The 16,861-nt window shown below is 40.9% G+C and overlaps 1 protein-coding gene across 2 annotated transcripts in view; it reads left to right on the top strand.

Moving 5' to 3' along the window:
• The window catches only part of SLCO4C1 (solute carrier organic anion transporter family member 4C1), a 105,002-nt gene that overhangs the window by 42,279 nt on the left and 45,862 nt on the right, over positions 1-16,861 (top strand). For both annotated transcript variants that reach the window (XM_084881792.1, XM_084881791.1), the window contains 2 exons: positions 883-1,257; positions 7,053-7,316. In XM_084881792.1, the coding sequence (XP_084737918.1) occupies positions 918-1,257; positions 7,053-7,316 (604 nt within the window). In that variant the 5' untranslated portion in view covers positions 883-917. The remainder of the gene's footprint in view (positions 1-882; positions 1,258-7,052; positions 7,317-16,861) is intronic.

Here is a 16,861-nt window from a genome sequence, read left to right as displayed (position 1 = left end):
CACACACACCCCCACCCACCAGCACTTATCACAATGAAATGTACTATATAGTTATTACTTATTCTCTCTCTCTTATTATTATAGAATGCAAACAGCATAAGTGTAGGGGTCTTTGCCAGTTTTTAGGCACGCGTGTACCCCCAGAGGCTAGAGCAGTGTTTGGCACCCAGGAAATAAATACATTTCCACGAATGAATGAATCAATTGTAACCACTACCGTATAAATGGTGTTCAGTTCTTCAGTGTGCTTTTAAAAATGTATTCCACAGGTAGAAATCACATACCTGCTTTTTAAAGTTTCTTAATTCCCTTTCTCTCAGTTTGGGGGAAGTCAAATAAAAAAAAGGCGGCTATGTTACGATGGGGAGGAGGCGGGGAGGAATTTTTTTAGGGAGATGACAGGTAGAAGCCTCACCAGGATGCTCACGGAATCCAAAGCACTGTACCTGCGGCTGCTAGGTTCCTGGAGTCCACACGCAGCCCGGGAAGAGAGCCGCGGGATATTTCCTTCAAAGATTTCCTGATGCAACTGTGTTCGCAGCTTTGCTGCCAGCTCCCAGGGAGAGCTTAGGGTCACCAGCCTCCTACACCCTCTATTAGGTTCCCGGTGCCCGGGATCCCGCCAGGATCAGGGCGGCGGGCCGGCGAACCCTCCCTCCCTCCGGCCCCTCCCGCCTCCTCACCTGGGCGCCGCCCAGCCCCGCACCCGGCGGGTCCGCGGCCGCAGGTGAGACCCGCCCGCGGGAGGCGGCGCTGGAGGCGCCCGGCGGCCGGGGCGAGGCCGGAGGGGAAGCGGGGAGGCGGGGTCTCCCCGCACGGGGGCGCTGTCACCTGCCCGGGGAGGAGCCAGAGCGGGACCTGGTTTTTTTCTTTTTTTTCCAGCTCAGACACCCTGAAGCGGGGAACCCGTCCGGACCATGAAGCGCGGCGGAGGCATTGAGAACCCGGCTTTCCTCAGCTCCAGCCCTGACACCCCGCGCCGCCGCGTCTCCGCATCGCCCTCTCCCGTCGAGGTGCCCGCCTTGCCCGCCGGCGCCCGGACGGAGAATTCGCTGCCGCCCGAGCCGCCGGAGCCCCCGCGGCCCCCGGAGCCCCCGCTGCCGGCCGCCGCGGCCCCGGACCCCCGAGCGCCGCCCGGGCCGGAGTCGCGGTCGGAGGGGCCGTGCGGGTGGGGCAGCTTCACACCCCGGTGCCTGCAGCCCTGCAACACGCCGCAGGGCTTTCTGATCCACTACTGCCTCCTGGCCCTCATCCAAGGTGAGGTCCGCGCCGCGGGGGGCGGGGGCCGGGCGGACCCGGGTGCGGGGTGCGAGGTGCGGGTGCGGGCGGGGGGCGAGGGCAGGAGCCGGGTCCGCCTGCCCCGCGAGGCGGCCGGGCCGCGGTCTTGCAGGAGCTCCGGTCCACAGTAACCAGCGAGGCTCAGACTTCCACATTTCAGCTTCTCTGTAGTCGCTAAGATGTTGTAAAACTTTGCACGCAGCATTTGCTCCTTGGTGTCCTACCTGCCTCGGTTTAGCAGGTTCGGTCCCTCCGGGGAAGATTGAAATTATCGAGCCATCCCGTGGGGAGGTGCTAGAGGGGATTCGTTCCACGGGACAAAAGTATGCATTTTGCTAAACCTCCAATTGAAGGGATTTTTGTTTTTACAGTTCCTGGAACGTATTAATTAAGAAATTTGCAGGTGAGGGTAGGCTGGTTCTCAAAGGAGCAGCTTGTTGAGCAGTATAGTGTAGGTGGGATATTAAGTTCTCATATTTTGTGGCTATATATGTAGTCGGAGTTGTATGAAGGCGCAAGTGTAGTGCAATTCGCAAAGGTTTCAGGCGTGTGGAGGGTGAGGTCCTTCTAACAGCAGAGGGATGCAGCCTCCGTTTTTGTTCAGGGGTTTCTTTTACGTTCCCTTGGGAGTTGCTGGTCAAGTCCAGGCTTATGCGCTCAGGAGTTTGCCCCCAAGGCTGCTTTGGAGGAGTGAGTCTCAGGGTGGAGGATCAGGGTGGAGGAGAGTGGCTCCCTGCAGGGAGCACAGAGAAGGTGGAAGCTGCGGAGGGTGGTCTAATGCGGGGCCTGAGAGAAATGGGAACTGACACCCACAGGAACATGACACAGAGAGGAGGCGTAGGCATTGAGGTGGAGCATGTGAAAGGACATGCTGAAGGTTAATTAGAGTTTAAGGATATGCACATATTTTTAAAAATATTGTGTAAGGAGGCAAGCAAGGACTGATGGAAGAAACTTTGGCAACTTTGGCGGAGGGGTTGAAAATTCTCTTTTCTAAGATTAACAGAAGAATAAATATAAACATATTTGCTCCCCTATTTCAAAGGAACATAATGCCCCTTGCTGTGCATAAGTTAGGTGTTAAGTATTTATTGATTGTAAGTGGGACTAACTTCAGATTTTCTACTAAAGGTAGTTTTATGCTAGAGCTATTTCCCTTTCCACCTTTCTTATCTGCGCCAAAGTTCACTTTCTCTCAATATCTTCATCCTAGTCAATTTCTTGATTTCAGTTGTCCAAAACCTGTGATTATTTTTTCATTGATTTTTAGAGAGCGTGGAAAGGGAGGGAGGGAGAGAGAGAAACATCTATGTAAGAGAGACACATAGGTTGCCTCCTGTACACGCCAGCAACCCAGGTACGTGCCCTTGACTGGGAATGAACCTGAGATCTTTCAGTGCGAAGGCCAATGCTCTAACCACTCAACACACCAGCCACGGCAGGATTTTGTCTCCTTAAAGGAAATGTTTCCATCAAAAGGCAAAGTGTAGAAAAGCAAGCAAGAACTTATTGACCAAAGCAAAAATATACTTAGATCAGTGAAACAAGGGCACAGCAGCAGCAACAGGAGAGTCTCAGCTGAGCTACTTTGGCTCACTGGTGAAGCAGAATTTTTGGACTGGAACCTCGATTCTTTGTCAGCCAAAGTTAGCAAAGGTGGAGATTTATTAAACAAGTACCGACTCCCACGTGGGGAGGGGAAAAGGGTCCCACTGAGTTCCTTTTCCCTATGGCTTATAAAGGCTGCAGATCTTGGTGCTTTGATAACCCCTCAGATTGATCACTATTCCCTTGGACTGGTTACTATAGTAACTCCTGGTTTCAAAGGTGGAGCCCTCCTTCCTTATTGTCTTTCTATTCCCTGTGGGCTTTCTTCTTCTGGATGAAGGGCTTCCTTCTCTTTATTTTGTAAATATAGACCTTCTGCTGTTCCCAGCTCCCTCCTTCAGTGGAAATCTACCTATTGTAGTTTTTCCACTCCCCTATTCTATGGAGATAACACCTTCTGCTGCTCTGCAGCCCTGTGCTTTTATGGTTCTTTTAGTTTCTAAAATTTCCTAAAACCTGTCTTTTTCACCCCCCAAAATTCCTGTTTCACTGGGGGGTCAGAGAAAAGGGGGGCCTTGGAGACAAGTTCTGAGGGTTAGCCCTGGATGAGCGGCTGCTGCCATTGCTCCCCTGGTTGCAAGTCTTTCCAGGTCCCTTAGAGTTTAGGAGATAGTGCCTGGGGGGAAGAGACAGGGGGAAGGAAATGGCCTGGGGGAGGTCCATGAGACCTTCCTTTCCAGGGGTTTTAAAGGCTGGGCCTTTAGGGGAGGTCTTAGGGGAGAATCTATAGAAAATTCATCAGCTTAATGTTGATGTACCAAAGTGAGATTTTTTTCTCTCTTAATTTCTCAGTCATTAGGTGTGGTTGGGAAAAGGCACTAATTGGATTTCTGTTATCTGTCTCCCTGAATAGGTTGATTTAAGCTATAAACAGTTTAGTCTTAAGCATCTTTGGTTTAGGGAAGATAGGATTTACTGTGTGGCTGAAAACTGCTCTGTAGCTATCTATCTTAGTTTCCCTATTATGCTTGTTCTGGAGTTTTCCTAGCTTCTTATTCCATAACAGTTGGACCTAAACAAAAAAATTCTTGTGTTTTCTCTTAAAAGGTATTCTACAATTTCTATATTATTCCAGATGACATAATTTTATAATTAATATAACATTTTAAAAATTATTATAAAATATACTTGTCACTCTTAAAACGTGTTTAGCCTGCAGCTACATCTACCCAGAGGTCCCCGCTTTATTACCTTTTCTCTCAAACATGATCCTTGGGAAGACCATTTCCATTGTATATGAATACATGTTTAACTGCAGGAGAACCCCAAACCTTACCAAGTGAGTTTCCTTAACCCCCTGGTTGGCAAACTGTGGTTCAAGAGCCACATGTGGCTCTTTGGCCCCTTGAGGTTTTAGCAAAGACCAGTCTAGGAGTACCCTAAGTAAGTTAATAACAATGTACCTACCTACATAGGTACATAGTTTAAGTTTATAGTTTAAGTTTAAAGTATATAGTTTAAGTTTAAAAAGTTTGGCTCTCAAAAAAAATTCCAATCCTTGTACTGTTGATATTTGGTTCATTTTGACTAATGAATTTGTGGACCACTGTCTTAACCCAACATTTTTCAGCGATAAACAGGATTTCTCTTAGGACATAATTTCCTAGCATACTTCCTAACTTCAAGCATAATATGCAGTATTTCATAGAATTTCTTTTTTTTTTTCTTTCTTAAAGTAGAGTTCTTAGTACTTCTGCAGCATAAAATTCACATTCAGATTCATAGCTTAAAGTGCCATCCTATATAATAAAGAGGTAATATGCAAATTAACCCTATGCCATAATGCTGTCACAAGATGGTGGCTTGCATAGTGCAGAGTGGGGCCAGCTGCTCCCTGCGCCTGCCCCTGCAGTTCCCTGGGCCGCTAGAGGGTGGGTCCCGGCTGCTGCTCCAAGTGGCTTTCTGGAGTTCCCTCAGCGGTGAGATGGGGTGTGGAGGGGTGGGGGGTGGGGGTCCCAGCTGCTGTTCCTCGGCTTCCACTGCGATGACCAGGCCGGCAGGGAGGGCAGTTGGGGGTGATTGGGCTGCCAGGAGAGCAGTTAAGTGTCAATCAGGCCAGCAGGGGAGCAGTTAGGGGGTAATCAGGCTGGCAGGCAGAAGTGGTTAGGGGCAATTGAGGTGGGCAATTTCTCTGTTTTCTGCGTCCCGCACGGAAAACGACAGGTTCCTGAGTGGAGGAGCTGGGGATTAAGAAATTAGAGAAAGAAAGAGACAAGAGGCAGAAATAAATTCATAAAGCTGGGCGCTAGGTGGGTGCCATCTCTCTGATGGAGAGAAAGTCACAGCATAATTTATTGGTTTCCAAAGGGAAGTTTAAGGTCAAAAGGAGTTTTGGGTGTGCCCACATCCTATTCATCAGGATCTGGGTAAGCTCCTCATTTTTTGGTACAAGATTTGGCATATCAAGATCTGGGTAAGTCAAGGTCCTATTTGTTTCTCATTCCAAGCACATGAATAAAGATAAGAAATCAGTACTGATAACTGGATTCTGCCAGTGCCCTTGGGCCCAGCTGATAAGAATTAAAATAATGTCCATGTGCCATCTCAGGCGTCTCTCAGACAGGCCAACAGACAAGAGGTTAGGAACCAGCAGTCCTGGATTGAGAGGGATGCCTGATTGATGATTTAGGCCCAATCTCTAAACCAGCAGTAGGACATACCCCTAGGAGTCCCAGGGTGCAGGCTGGGCTGAGGGACACCCCCTCCAGTGCACAAATTTTGTGCACCAAGCCTCTAGTACTTCCATAAGAGTTTACAAATGAATGTTTTCAGAAGTTTTACCATAAAGGCAAGGAGTTCAAATGAATGACTTGTAATCAGTATGGTAAATATGTTAGGAAGCTGATTTTTAGATGAGAAAGTGTTTCTCCTTATACCAGTTAAATTGTCATTCCTAGGTACTTTAGATACTTTATTTTTCATTAACATGTTAGTAATTGTAATTTACTTATAGATTTAAACTGGCATGCAAGTATATTAGAGCTTTTAGAAACTTGTTAGCAGTTCTCTTGATAAAGAAAAATCTTAAAAAATTACAAACATCATAACTTCTGTATACTTTTTCTATTTATAAACAAATGAAAACAATTCATGATATTCTTTTAAGTAAAAGGGGTAACTAATTAAACACTTTGTAATTTGGTCAGATGCCATTTTTTTCAATTTATAGTAATGTATGAACTAAATTTATTCAATATTTGGACAGGATATTTTTGTCATCTATCAAAATTGTATTTTCAGCTTTTACTTCTTTGCATTATATGCCTCCATCATAGTTATAATAAACAGATGAAGTGTAAGGTTTTTTATTTTTATTTTACTTTTCCTATGATTTAGAATCCCAGTGGTTGAAATAATGCTCTTAATTTGTTTTTACATTAAAAATATATTTTTATTAAATTCAGAGAGGAAGGGAGAGGGAGAGATAGAAACATCAATGATGATAATCATTGATTGTCTGCCTCCTGCATGCCCTCTACTGGGGAACTGAGCCCACAACCTGTGCATGTGCCCTTGACCTGAATTGAACTTGGGACCCTTCAGTCCACAGGCTGATGCTCTATCCGCTGAGCCAAACTGGCTAGGGCTAGGGCAATTTATGTTTACCTTTGCTCCAGGACCTTTAACTTTGATATCTTCAAGAGCAGTAGAAAGAAAAAGGCTTGAGAGCTCAATTTCAACTTTTAAAGACTTAAGTCAAGGATCTCTTGTTATATATAAATATGTTTAAGGACTTAATAACTTGGGAAGTGTTTGAGCATTGCTCAAATGACCTTTGGAATCAGCTGTACTTTAGTACTCTTCTAAGTTAGGGTGGTAAAAGTATGATACAATTGGAAACTGGCAAACTGTCCGCATGGAACTTTACCAGTCTCACTTTTTGATTGCCATTTAAAGAAAAATGAAGTTAGCTACAATTTAGGATGTAGTAAGCATCAATTTTATTTAACACCTGAAAATTCTCAAGTGTTCAATTTAAGAGCAAACTGATTTTGTGAGCAGGTATGTTTAAAGTTTCCTACCTTTGAAACCTTGAGTCTTTTTAAATTGGTACATTTAAAAATATAAAAAAATAACAAACAACCAAATGTTGGTACATTGTGCTGGTAATAATCATCTATCTGATAAAGTTGTAATGCCATACTTTTTTTTTTTTTCTCTTTTAGGTGTTGTGGTAAATGGCCTAGTAAATATTAGTATTTCTACTATTGAGAAGCGCTATGAAATGAAGAGTTCCCTGACTGGCCTGATATCATCAAGCTATGATATCGCATTCTGCTTGTTGTCTTTATTTGTTTCATATGTTGGCGAAAGAGGACACAAACCAAGATGGCTCGCATTTGCATCTTTTATGATAGGACTGGGAGCACTTGTATTTTCATTGCCAAAATTTTTTAGTGGAAAATACCAGTTGGGGTCCCCTTTTGAAGGTAAGTTTCTGTTGCATTTTTTGTTTGTTTTACTTTAAGAAGTAGTATGAAACTAGGCCATTAGCTACATATTGCAACTCACTTGTACAGGTAAGTAGAGTAAGGTCTCTTCCATTGCTCAGTGCTTTGTTGTGATGGGAGTTGTGTGAAGTAGATTACAGAGACAGATTGTGCATCAGACTTCACTTCAGTGGTTCCAAACTTTTAGTCCTCTGATACTCATTCCCCATATTACACACAGTCCTCAAAAATGATGACTTATTTTTGAGGTTGTGACCTCACGGGTTCTAAGACCTATAGTTTTTCCCTTTGTGCTTTTATTTGCTGTGCTTACAGCTCTGTACTCAGACTTGTTTATTCCTGATTTGAGATAAAAAGAGGTAAAATTTCTAGAACTTAAGCTTCTCCTAAGAACTGAAGGATTTAAGAGTTCCTGGAGGAAGAAGAGAAAGTGTTTTTCATAAGCTCATTATCTGGGACTGTCTAGCTGTTGGAGGGACTATGGCTTCCGTAGCACCACGGTGTGGGGGGGAAGTGCAGACCTGATTGTACAAAATATGTTTTGTCAGTGTACTATTCACCTGCAAATAAAGTTGGAAACAAATACTTCCACACACAAAAAAAGAGTCCCCAGAGGCACAGAACTTCAGGAGTTATATAATGTGTTGTTCAAGTTAGTTGCAAAAGTATTATTCAGGGTCTTAAAAAAGAAATTTGATTATTTGTTTTTCTTTTTTTTTTTCTCTGAAAAAATAACTCTTAATGGGAAAATAATTATGGTATTACCAGAGGAATGTACTAGTGAAAGTAGATGTTATCATTTCTATTGTCCTTCTGGCTTCTTAATAGTAACATAGAATAAAATAGAGGGCTACCAAATCAGAAGCTTTCAGGGCCTTGGGTAAGTGAAGAAAAGGCTTAGGGTAAAAAGAAAGTAGAATTGGGGTCTTCTGCAATTTTGGCATTACTTTTTAAAAGTTAAGATTAAGTTTGTGAGAATTAATATTAAAAATTAATATTAAAATGAATATTAAAATGTTAACATTTCCTAAGACCAAATTCCCAATTATAGAATGACTAGAGGCCCGGTGCATGGATTTGTGTACATTGAAGGGAAATTAATTAGAAGGTGGCCAGCATGTCGGGACTTGGTTAGACAGACTGGACACACCCTGGAGCCAATGTCAAATCGTCCCTCCCCAGCCTGGGGTGGCACCAAGATCCAAAGGGCTTCTGTAGATTCTAGTGCATTATCTAAGATTGGACAATATTTCATAAAGCCAACAATATAATTTCACTGGGGTAGTTTTCGGAACAGGGTGTATAGGCTTTAGTATAACACCTTTGAAATCTAATAAATTTTAGTTTGTCACACAAGAAACGATACTGATTTTATGATGGTAAGAACATTACAATGTTTATAGCATGTAGGAGGTAATCTTTGTACTGAGTCTAATCTCACACTCTTGCAGTTCAGATGCCCTACTTGTTCATGTAGTACACAAACTTTGATGACAAACCTCTTACTCTATAAACCATAATCACCTATTCCAGTACAAAAGCCTGATCTGTCCTCAGCAATCTTCTTAGCTTTGTCTCTTGTCCCATTCACCCAGAGTTGCAGACAATCTGGATAATTTATATTTCCCACAGGGAAATGGTCATAAGTTACAGTATGGGCCAGAGATGAAGCCAAGAAGATTGCTGAAGCCAAATCATAAACTTTTAGTACATTATTGTATACTGTGTAAATTTTCACCAAATTCTTTTTTTAAAATTTTTAAAAAAATATATTTTATTGATTTTTTACAGAGAGGAGGAGAGAGGGATAGAGAGCTAGAAACATCGATGAGAGCGAAACATCGACCAGCTGCCTCTTGCACACCCCCTACTGGGGATGTGCCCGCAACCAATGTACATGCCCTTGACCATAGTCGAACCCGGGACCCTTCAGTCCGCAGACCGACGCTCTACCACTGAGCCAAACTGGTTTTGGCTTCACCGAATTCTTACTGATATTTTTTTTTCATATTTTAGCCGAAGTAGGTTAGATAATGGTATTGGCTTGTCTGTAAAATTTTTACTCTAAGACTCTTAATTTAAATAATAGCTTACCTGTGGCGAATGAAAGCAAGAACTCAGGTTGCCCTTATGTTAGTCTGTCATCTGTGAAATAAATATTGATATGAACTATATGTTGCTGGGAAAATAGAAGTGAAATAGTTGATGCCATCTGCATTTATTTACTAGTGTGAACAAATAGAAAATTAAGTAAGTAAACAAGATAAAGATTGAGGTGAGCGTATGAATGGAACAGATAATATAAAGTAGTAGTGTACAAAAGGAAAAGATATGTGTCAAAGGGAAGGCTATTTTGATAACTGAAAATGAGGAACCAGCCTTAAAAGCAGCTAACCAGCCTTGCTGGCTAGGCTCAGTGGTTGAGCATCAACCTATGAACGACGAGGTCACGGTTTGATTTATGGTCAGGGCACATGCCTAGGTTGCAGACTCAATCTTCAGTGTGGGGTGTGCAGATGGCAGCCAGTCAATGATTCTCATCATTGATGTTTCTGTCTCCCCCCTCTTCTTTGAAATCAATAAAAATATATTTTAAAAAAGATGCTTTCCAGGATGGGAAAAAACTCGATCAAGGGACCTGGAGCAGGAAAGAGCGTGGCAGGTTTTATGACTCAGTTTTGCCTAGCATGATCAAAACAAAGGAGAACGTGGTGTGAGATGAGCTTGGAGAGGCAGGCAATGGAAAGTGTGAGAGAGAGAGTTTTACACAGGGAAGTGCATGGTCTTATTTAAAATGATCATTTTGGCTTCTGTGGTTCTGAAGGGTAAGATTAAGTGGGAAGAAATCACTCAGGTGGGTGGATTTTACAGTAGTCAAGGTGAGACCCAGGTGGTTGGGACTGGGTTGTTAGCTGAAGAGATTGAAAGGAGTGACTATTTTCAGTGTATTCTAAAGGAAAAAGAGATCGGACTTTCTAGTGGATTGGTTGTGAAGGAGGAATGAAGAATGAGTCTTTGATATTTGCCTTGACCTACTGGGGCCCTTTGCTAGAATGTGGAACACTATGTAGAGCAGCATATTGTATATCTGGTGTTGTAATATGTATCTGTGAACACACAAGTTCATGTAAATGTGCAAGTCATTCTTTAGTCTTCATTCCTAGAAGTGCAAATACTGGGTTTGAAGGGCTTCCTCATTCTAATTTTTCATAGATAATGTCACACTGACTTTTAGGAAGGAATATAGCAGTTACTCTCCCATAGTCAATATGAAAATGGCCAGCTGCTATTTTGAATTTTTACCTGAAAAATTTCTTTAATGGAAATATTATTATATGTTGGTATGTATGTGCAGGTGTTGTCACTGTAACAGATACAAAACTCAGGACTGAAGTTGCATTATATATTTAAAGGAACTCAGACATTTAGAACATAAGAAATTTTAGAAATCAGAAATCCCTGTTTTTGCGATGTAGAACTTTTAGGACAAGAGGTGAAGTAACTTAAAAGTGATTTCATAGATGTTCAATAAGAACCAAAACTAATACTAGTTCTTAAATGTTTTCTAAATTGTTATTATTTGTAGTAGGTTTTTTTTTTTTAACTATATTGAGTAATTTAGATATTTTTATGATTTAAATAATTTCTCCCCCAGTTACAAATAGCCAGTTATAATGGTTTGTACTTTATTGTTATTTTTTAAATCTTCACCCTGGAATATACCTTTATTGATTTTAGAGAGAGGAAGTTGAGAGAGACAGAGACTGAGACAGACACAGAGAGAGATGGAAAGAGAAACACACAAAGTGGTTGCCTCCCATGTGTGCCTCGCCCGGATCAGCCCTGCAGCCTTCCGGTGTACAGATGATGCTCCAATCACCTGAGCCACTCAGCCAGGGCTGGTCTGTGCTTCCTTTAAAACATAATAGTCTGCTCAAGTGAATTAATCTACTTTTGCAAATATGGGACCCTATCACCAAAATCTGAATTATTCAGTGTAGAAGAAAACTGAAGATTGATGTGGGAAAAGGAAACAAATTAGATGGAAACATCCTGTGGATAAATTAGAAGCCGGGGGATGTACATCTTCTTAGGTAACATAACATAAATTGCCTAGAGCCCATAACATTAAGAAGTTATTTTATTAATTAAATCATACATGTAACTTAATTTGAAACTGTCCTTGAAAGAATTAACATATTCCCTGTGTGCTATTTTGTGGCCTTTGTTTTTGAATCTGAGCTAAGTCAAAGTCAGGCTCAGTTTGGATGAGATAGTTTCTGTAAGAAGAGATTAAAGTAGTATAATATAGTTGGTAAGTAGAAGAAAACAAAATGTGAAGTATGATACTAACGTTTCCATAGGAGTGAGAATATAAAAGGAGGTCAGGATTTAGCAAAAGGTAGAAAAGTGTTTTTGGAAGCAGTTTGAATTTTCTATTTTGTAAAAAAAATAAATTTAAGTACTTTCGTAAAGTATTTTATTTATTTATTTGTCACCCAAGGACATGCTTTTTATTGATTCTAGAGAGATGGGAAGGGAGAGAGGAGAAGAGAGAGATAGAACATTGATATGAGAGTGAAACATTGATTGGTTACCTCTTATACAGGCCCCCAGTGCCCTGCAACCTAGGTATGGTATGTACCCTGACCATCAAACTCTGGACTTTTTGGTGGATCGGGAGACACTCGAACCAACTGGGTCACAGGAGCCAGGGTGGGAAAGTGTTATTTAAGGGGCACTTTTATGGAGATATAAGGGTGAGAAGTGATTTTCTTAATTTGAAGGGAGATAAAAACATTTATTAAAAGTAAGTTTTGATGGTTTCTGTTGTATATAAAAAGGGGGAAGAATTAAAATTAAGAGATATGAATGCTTCTAAGAGTCAATTTTTGCATATGTTAACCTGAAAAATAAAATGGTGTCAGAAAACATTTTCAAGTAAATTCTTTTGTCACTTTTGATGTATTTTAACATTACATTAACATAATGCAACATTTTGATAAAACTTTAATATTTAAAAAAAAGTAATAAATCAATCTTTATCATATTACATTTTCTTTTTATCCAAGCACTGCTTAATTCCTTTTGGATCAGTGTTAATGTAATCTTGTTAAGCAAAATAATCTTTTCTCTGAGACTTTGGGCTGGGTGTCATTAGTCGTTAGTAAATACTTAGGAATTAAAGAGAATAATTACTAATCCAGTAAAGCTCTTTTATATATATATATATATATATATATACACACACACACACACACACACACACACACACACACATAATTGATTTTTTATAGAGAGGAAGGCAGAAGGATAGAGAGTTAGAAACGTCAATGAGAGAAAAACATCAACCAGCTGCCACCCGCACACCTCCCATCGGGGATGTGCCCGCAACCAATGTACATGCCTGTGACCGGAATCAAACCTGGGACCTTTCAGTCCACAGGCCGACGCTCTATCCACTGAGCCAAACCGGTTTTGGCAAAGCTCTTTTTATTTATTGACCAATATTTGAATAACTTTCCTTAAGTTGTATTCTTTTCTTGTTTCTCCTTCCCATCCTCTTCTCTTAAAAAAAGGTAGCTCTCAACAGTTTTTTGCTTTAGCACTGAATTTCTAATGTTAATTGACATTTTAGGGAGAATTTTGCAACAAAGGACTATGGTTATGCAGGGTGACTACTTAATAAAGTTAAACTAGGAAAGTAATTAGAGTAGAACTCAACATTGCCCTTAATTTTTAGTTACTGTTTTGTCTTTTATCTTGGATTCTCAAGGCCTTTTTTTAAGTATGGAATACTGGCCTAGATTGGTACAGATATTGTGCTGAGAATCTTAATTTTTCAAGAGTTATTTAATATACGATGCTCTAACTTTGCTTGGCCTGTTCTTGATATTACTTCTTATGAAAGAAAATAACTTATTTTTCTTAGGATTTAATTCTGTTGTAACTGTTCAGTGATGGCCATTGACGCCAACAGGAATCCCCAATCTGGGGTGCAGTGAAGAAGGAACAGTGAGTGACACAGAATGGCGGTGATATAGCATGGTTGTGGAACAGCTCAATTGTAATACGTACAGCAGGACTGTGAGGCAGCCCTGTGACCAGGGCTTCCTTTAGCTGAGCAGGTCTGCTGTCTGAGCTGCTCTGCTCTGGCGAGACAATGTCTTTGGTACTTAAGCTCCATCTGGGGAAACACAGTCATCAGTGGAAGGGAAAATGGGTCCACATTGGCATATATAGACAGAAGTCCCACCTCTGGTCCCTTATTGGTCCAGTTTCCATAAGGTCTCCGATTCCTCCCCGTTTAGTCCAAAAGGCACTGTCCTTATTGGTCAGAATAGAATGGCTCTGATTGGTCAGTGAATATGTTGTTAGGGATATAGCTATGCAGCTTCAATTGGATGGAGAAACCTCAGTCCTATTGGCTGAAACAGGATTCCAGGAATTCCTCAAGGGTTGGTTCAGATCGCAGAAATATGTACAAGGTAGGAAGGCAGTGTAGTGCCGGATCCTCCCTGACGTACAGTTTGTGTGCGAGGCCCCTCTCTAGAAATGGCTTCCAGGCTCTGTTTTTTTATTTTTTTTTAAATATATTTTATTGATTTTTTTTTTTTACAGAGAGGAAGGAAGAGGGATAGAGAGTTAGAAACATCAATGAGAGAGAAACATCGAACAGCTGCCTCCTGCACACCCCATACTGGGGATGTGCCTGCAACCAAGGTACATGCCCTTGACCGGACTCGAACCTGGGACCTTTCAGTCCGCAGGCTGACGCTCTATCCACTGAGCCAAACCGGTTTCGAGGCTCTGTTTTTTTAGAATTTAAGTCCAGTTAAGCCACCAGGAACCCTTCTTAGTAGACAGTGTTCTCAGGGTCCATATAATTGAAGTGAATTGAGGTGATTTCTTAGGTTAGAAGATCTAATTTTGTAATAAAACAAATTGTTAAGAAATATTTTTAAAGTTAACACAGAATAAAAGAGCTAGATGTGCTCCATATAAAATACCACAATTTTTTAATATCAGAAGTACTTTATTCTTCACCAGAATTCCTAGATAATATGAATTACTCTGTATGGTTGTTACCCTTATTTATTAATGTCCTTTGGAGATCCTTATTCAGTAAGTCTGGAGGAGAACTCAGGAATTTATATTTAACAAAAATTACCAAGGTTATCTTATTAGTCTATTTTTGGAAACTCTTGCCCAGTTTAGTGTTTAATTATTTTTAGTGTTTAATTGAAAAGTTTCAACTGTGGGCATAAAGAGAAAGGATTCTTTTCAGTTCAGGATTATTCTATGTAATAAAAGCCTAACATGCTAAGTTTTCATTCGTCCAGTCAGCTGTTTAACCAATAAAAGCGTAATGTGTTAATGATATGCTAAGGTGGCTCAACTGCGCGCTATGATGTACAGTTGTACACTCACCATCAGGGGCAGACAGTTGGCCAATTGACCAGTTGCTATGATGTGCACTTACCACCAGGGGGCAGACACTCTGACCAGTAGGTTAGCTTGCTGTGATGGTACAGCTGATTGGGAGGGGGCAGACACGCCCTGGAGCCCTCCTATGGTCACTCCCTGGCTGGCCAACTTCCTGCGTCCCTCCCAGCCCTGATCATGCACTGGTGGGGTGCCTCGGACTGGCCTGCACGCTCTTGCAATCTGGGACCCCTTGAGAGATGTCGGAGAGCTGGTTTCAGCCCTATTCCACAGGCCAGGCCGAGGGACCCTATTGGTGCATGAATTTATGTACTGGGCCTTTAGTGGCTTTATATCTTCCTTTAATGTAGGAGTTTCACAACCTTCATGAAATACTAGGCACTTTAATGTAGTCACTTTTGTTGAAATTCAAATGACCAAACGTCTGAAATAGAGGAAATTCACAGAAATAAATAAGTAGTAGAAAAACATGTTTCAATGAGAAGTTAGTACAGTCTCAATTCTGTTCACAGTTATAGTTTGTAAAAAGATAGACATTTTCAAAATGCATGGCCTTGACCAAGAAACTACGTCTCCGTAATTTCCTACAGTATGATCTGCAAAGCATAGTTTCTGAAGATATTAAGAGTATGTTAAAAATGTGTTCTATGGTTCAGTGAGTTTTGGGGGAAGTTAAAGAGGTATCTACATTGCATCACTGTAAAAGTGAGTGAATTTTGTGAATCTAAGTACTGTATGCGATTTTGAAAGCTCTTGTTGAATTTAGAAATGTCCTTATGGCTAGCACTTAGAACGGCATGTGAGAGATAGTAGGCGATCAGGAAATGTGTGTTGAGTTGTCAAATAAATTAATGAATGGATCCCTTCATGGAGGCATATTAGGAATCTGATGACTTGTGCTGCCACAGAAGGCATTAAGAGTAGGTAATCACAGATAAAAGCAGATTGTGATTCTCTGTTCACATTTTTCATAAACTTGGCTGAAAGTTTAATGGGGCATTTTCTCTCCTTTTGGTCACTGAATTTGGGAAGAATTGTTTTATCAGAGGCAAATTTTATTTTATTTTATTTTATTTTTTTACCATAAATGAACTTTTTTGGGGTAAGAATTAGGATTTGAAAATTTTACAGTGTGAACAGGAAGCTAAAATGAGAAGAATATTCAGAAAGAGTAGCTTTTGGTTTTTGTCTTAATTATTTCACTGTGTATCTATTGTACTTCTAAGGTGGTATGAAATGTCAGGATTATTTATTTATTTATTTTATTATTTTAAAATAGTTTATTGATTTTTAGAGAGAGAGGAAGGTAGACGGAAAGACAGGGAGAAACATCAATGGTACAACATCAATCGGCTGCCTTCTACACTCTCTCTCCTCCTCACCCCCCAGACCAGAAATGGAGCCTGCAACCTAAGCATATGCCCTTGACTGGAATCAAACTGGCAACCTCCTAGGGCATAGGACGATGGCCAACCAATTGAGCCACACTAGCCAAGGCCTTATTTATCTTAATTTATAGAGCAAAAGGGAATGCTTTGACAGGGTATTCAAGTGGATCATGTCCCTCCCACATACAGATGTAGTGTATGTGGGAGGTAAAGATTAAGCAATGCTTTTTGTAGCTTCTTCTGAAAGGTTGGTTAAAATGTGGTTAGTGGAAAGAACAAAATGAGGAAATTCTATTTTCTTAGTGTTCTTAAGAAATGCACAAATTAGGCAGTGTGTGTGTGTTTTTTTTGTGTGTTTTTTTGTTTGTTTGTTTTTTTAAAATTAATTTTAATGCTATTGGCCCATTATATTAAGTGAAAGTATGCAGTAGTAGAGCAGGAATATTAGGGGCAGACAGAACTGAGCTTACATTTTTGCTTCAGCACTGTATAATAGTATTACTGGTATGTGACCCTGGACAAGTTTATGCAACTATATCATGAGGATGATACAAACTGCTACCTTGTGGGAGATTGTACACTAGGCTGAACCTAGTGTTTGGTTTGGTTAGTGCTCAGTAAGTAGGAGCAATGAATAATAATAATGTTAATGATAATTCAGTAACGGCTATACTAATGTAAAAAAACTGC

Source organism: Pipistrellus hanaki (genome assembly GCF_964339955.1).
Source record: "Pipistrellus hanaki genome assembly, chromosome: 4".
Taxonomy (NCBI): Eukaryota; Metazoa; Chordata; class Mammalia; order Chiroptera; family Vespertilionidae; genus Pipistrellus; species Pipistrellus hanaki.
The sequence above is the reverse complement of the archived record's forward strand: the minus strand, read 5'-3'. Positions and strand labels throughout refer to the sequence as shown.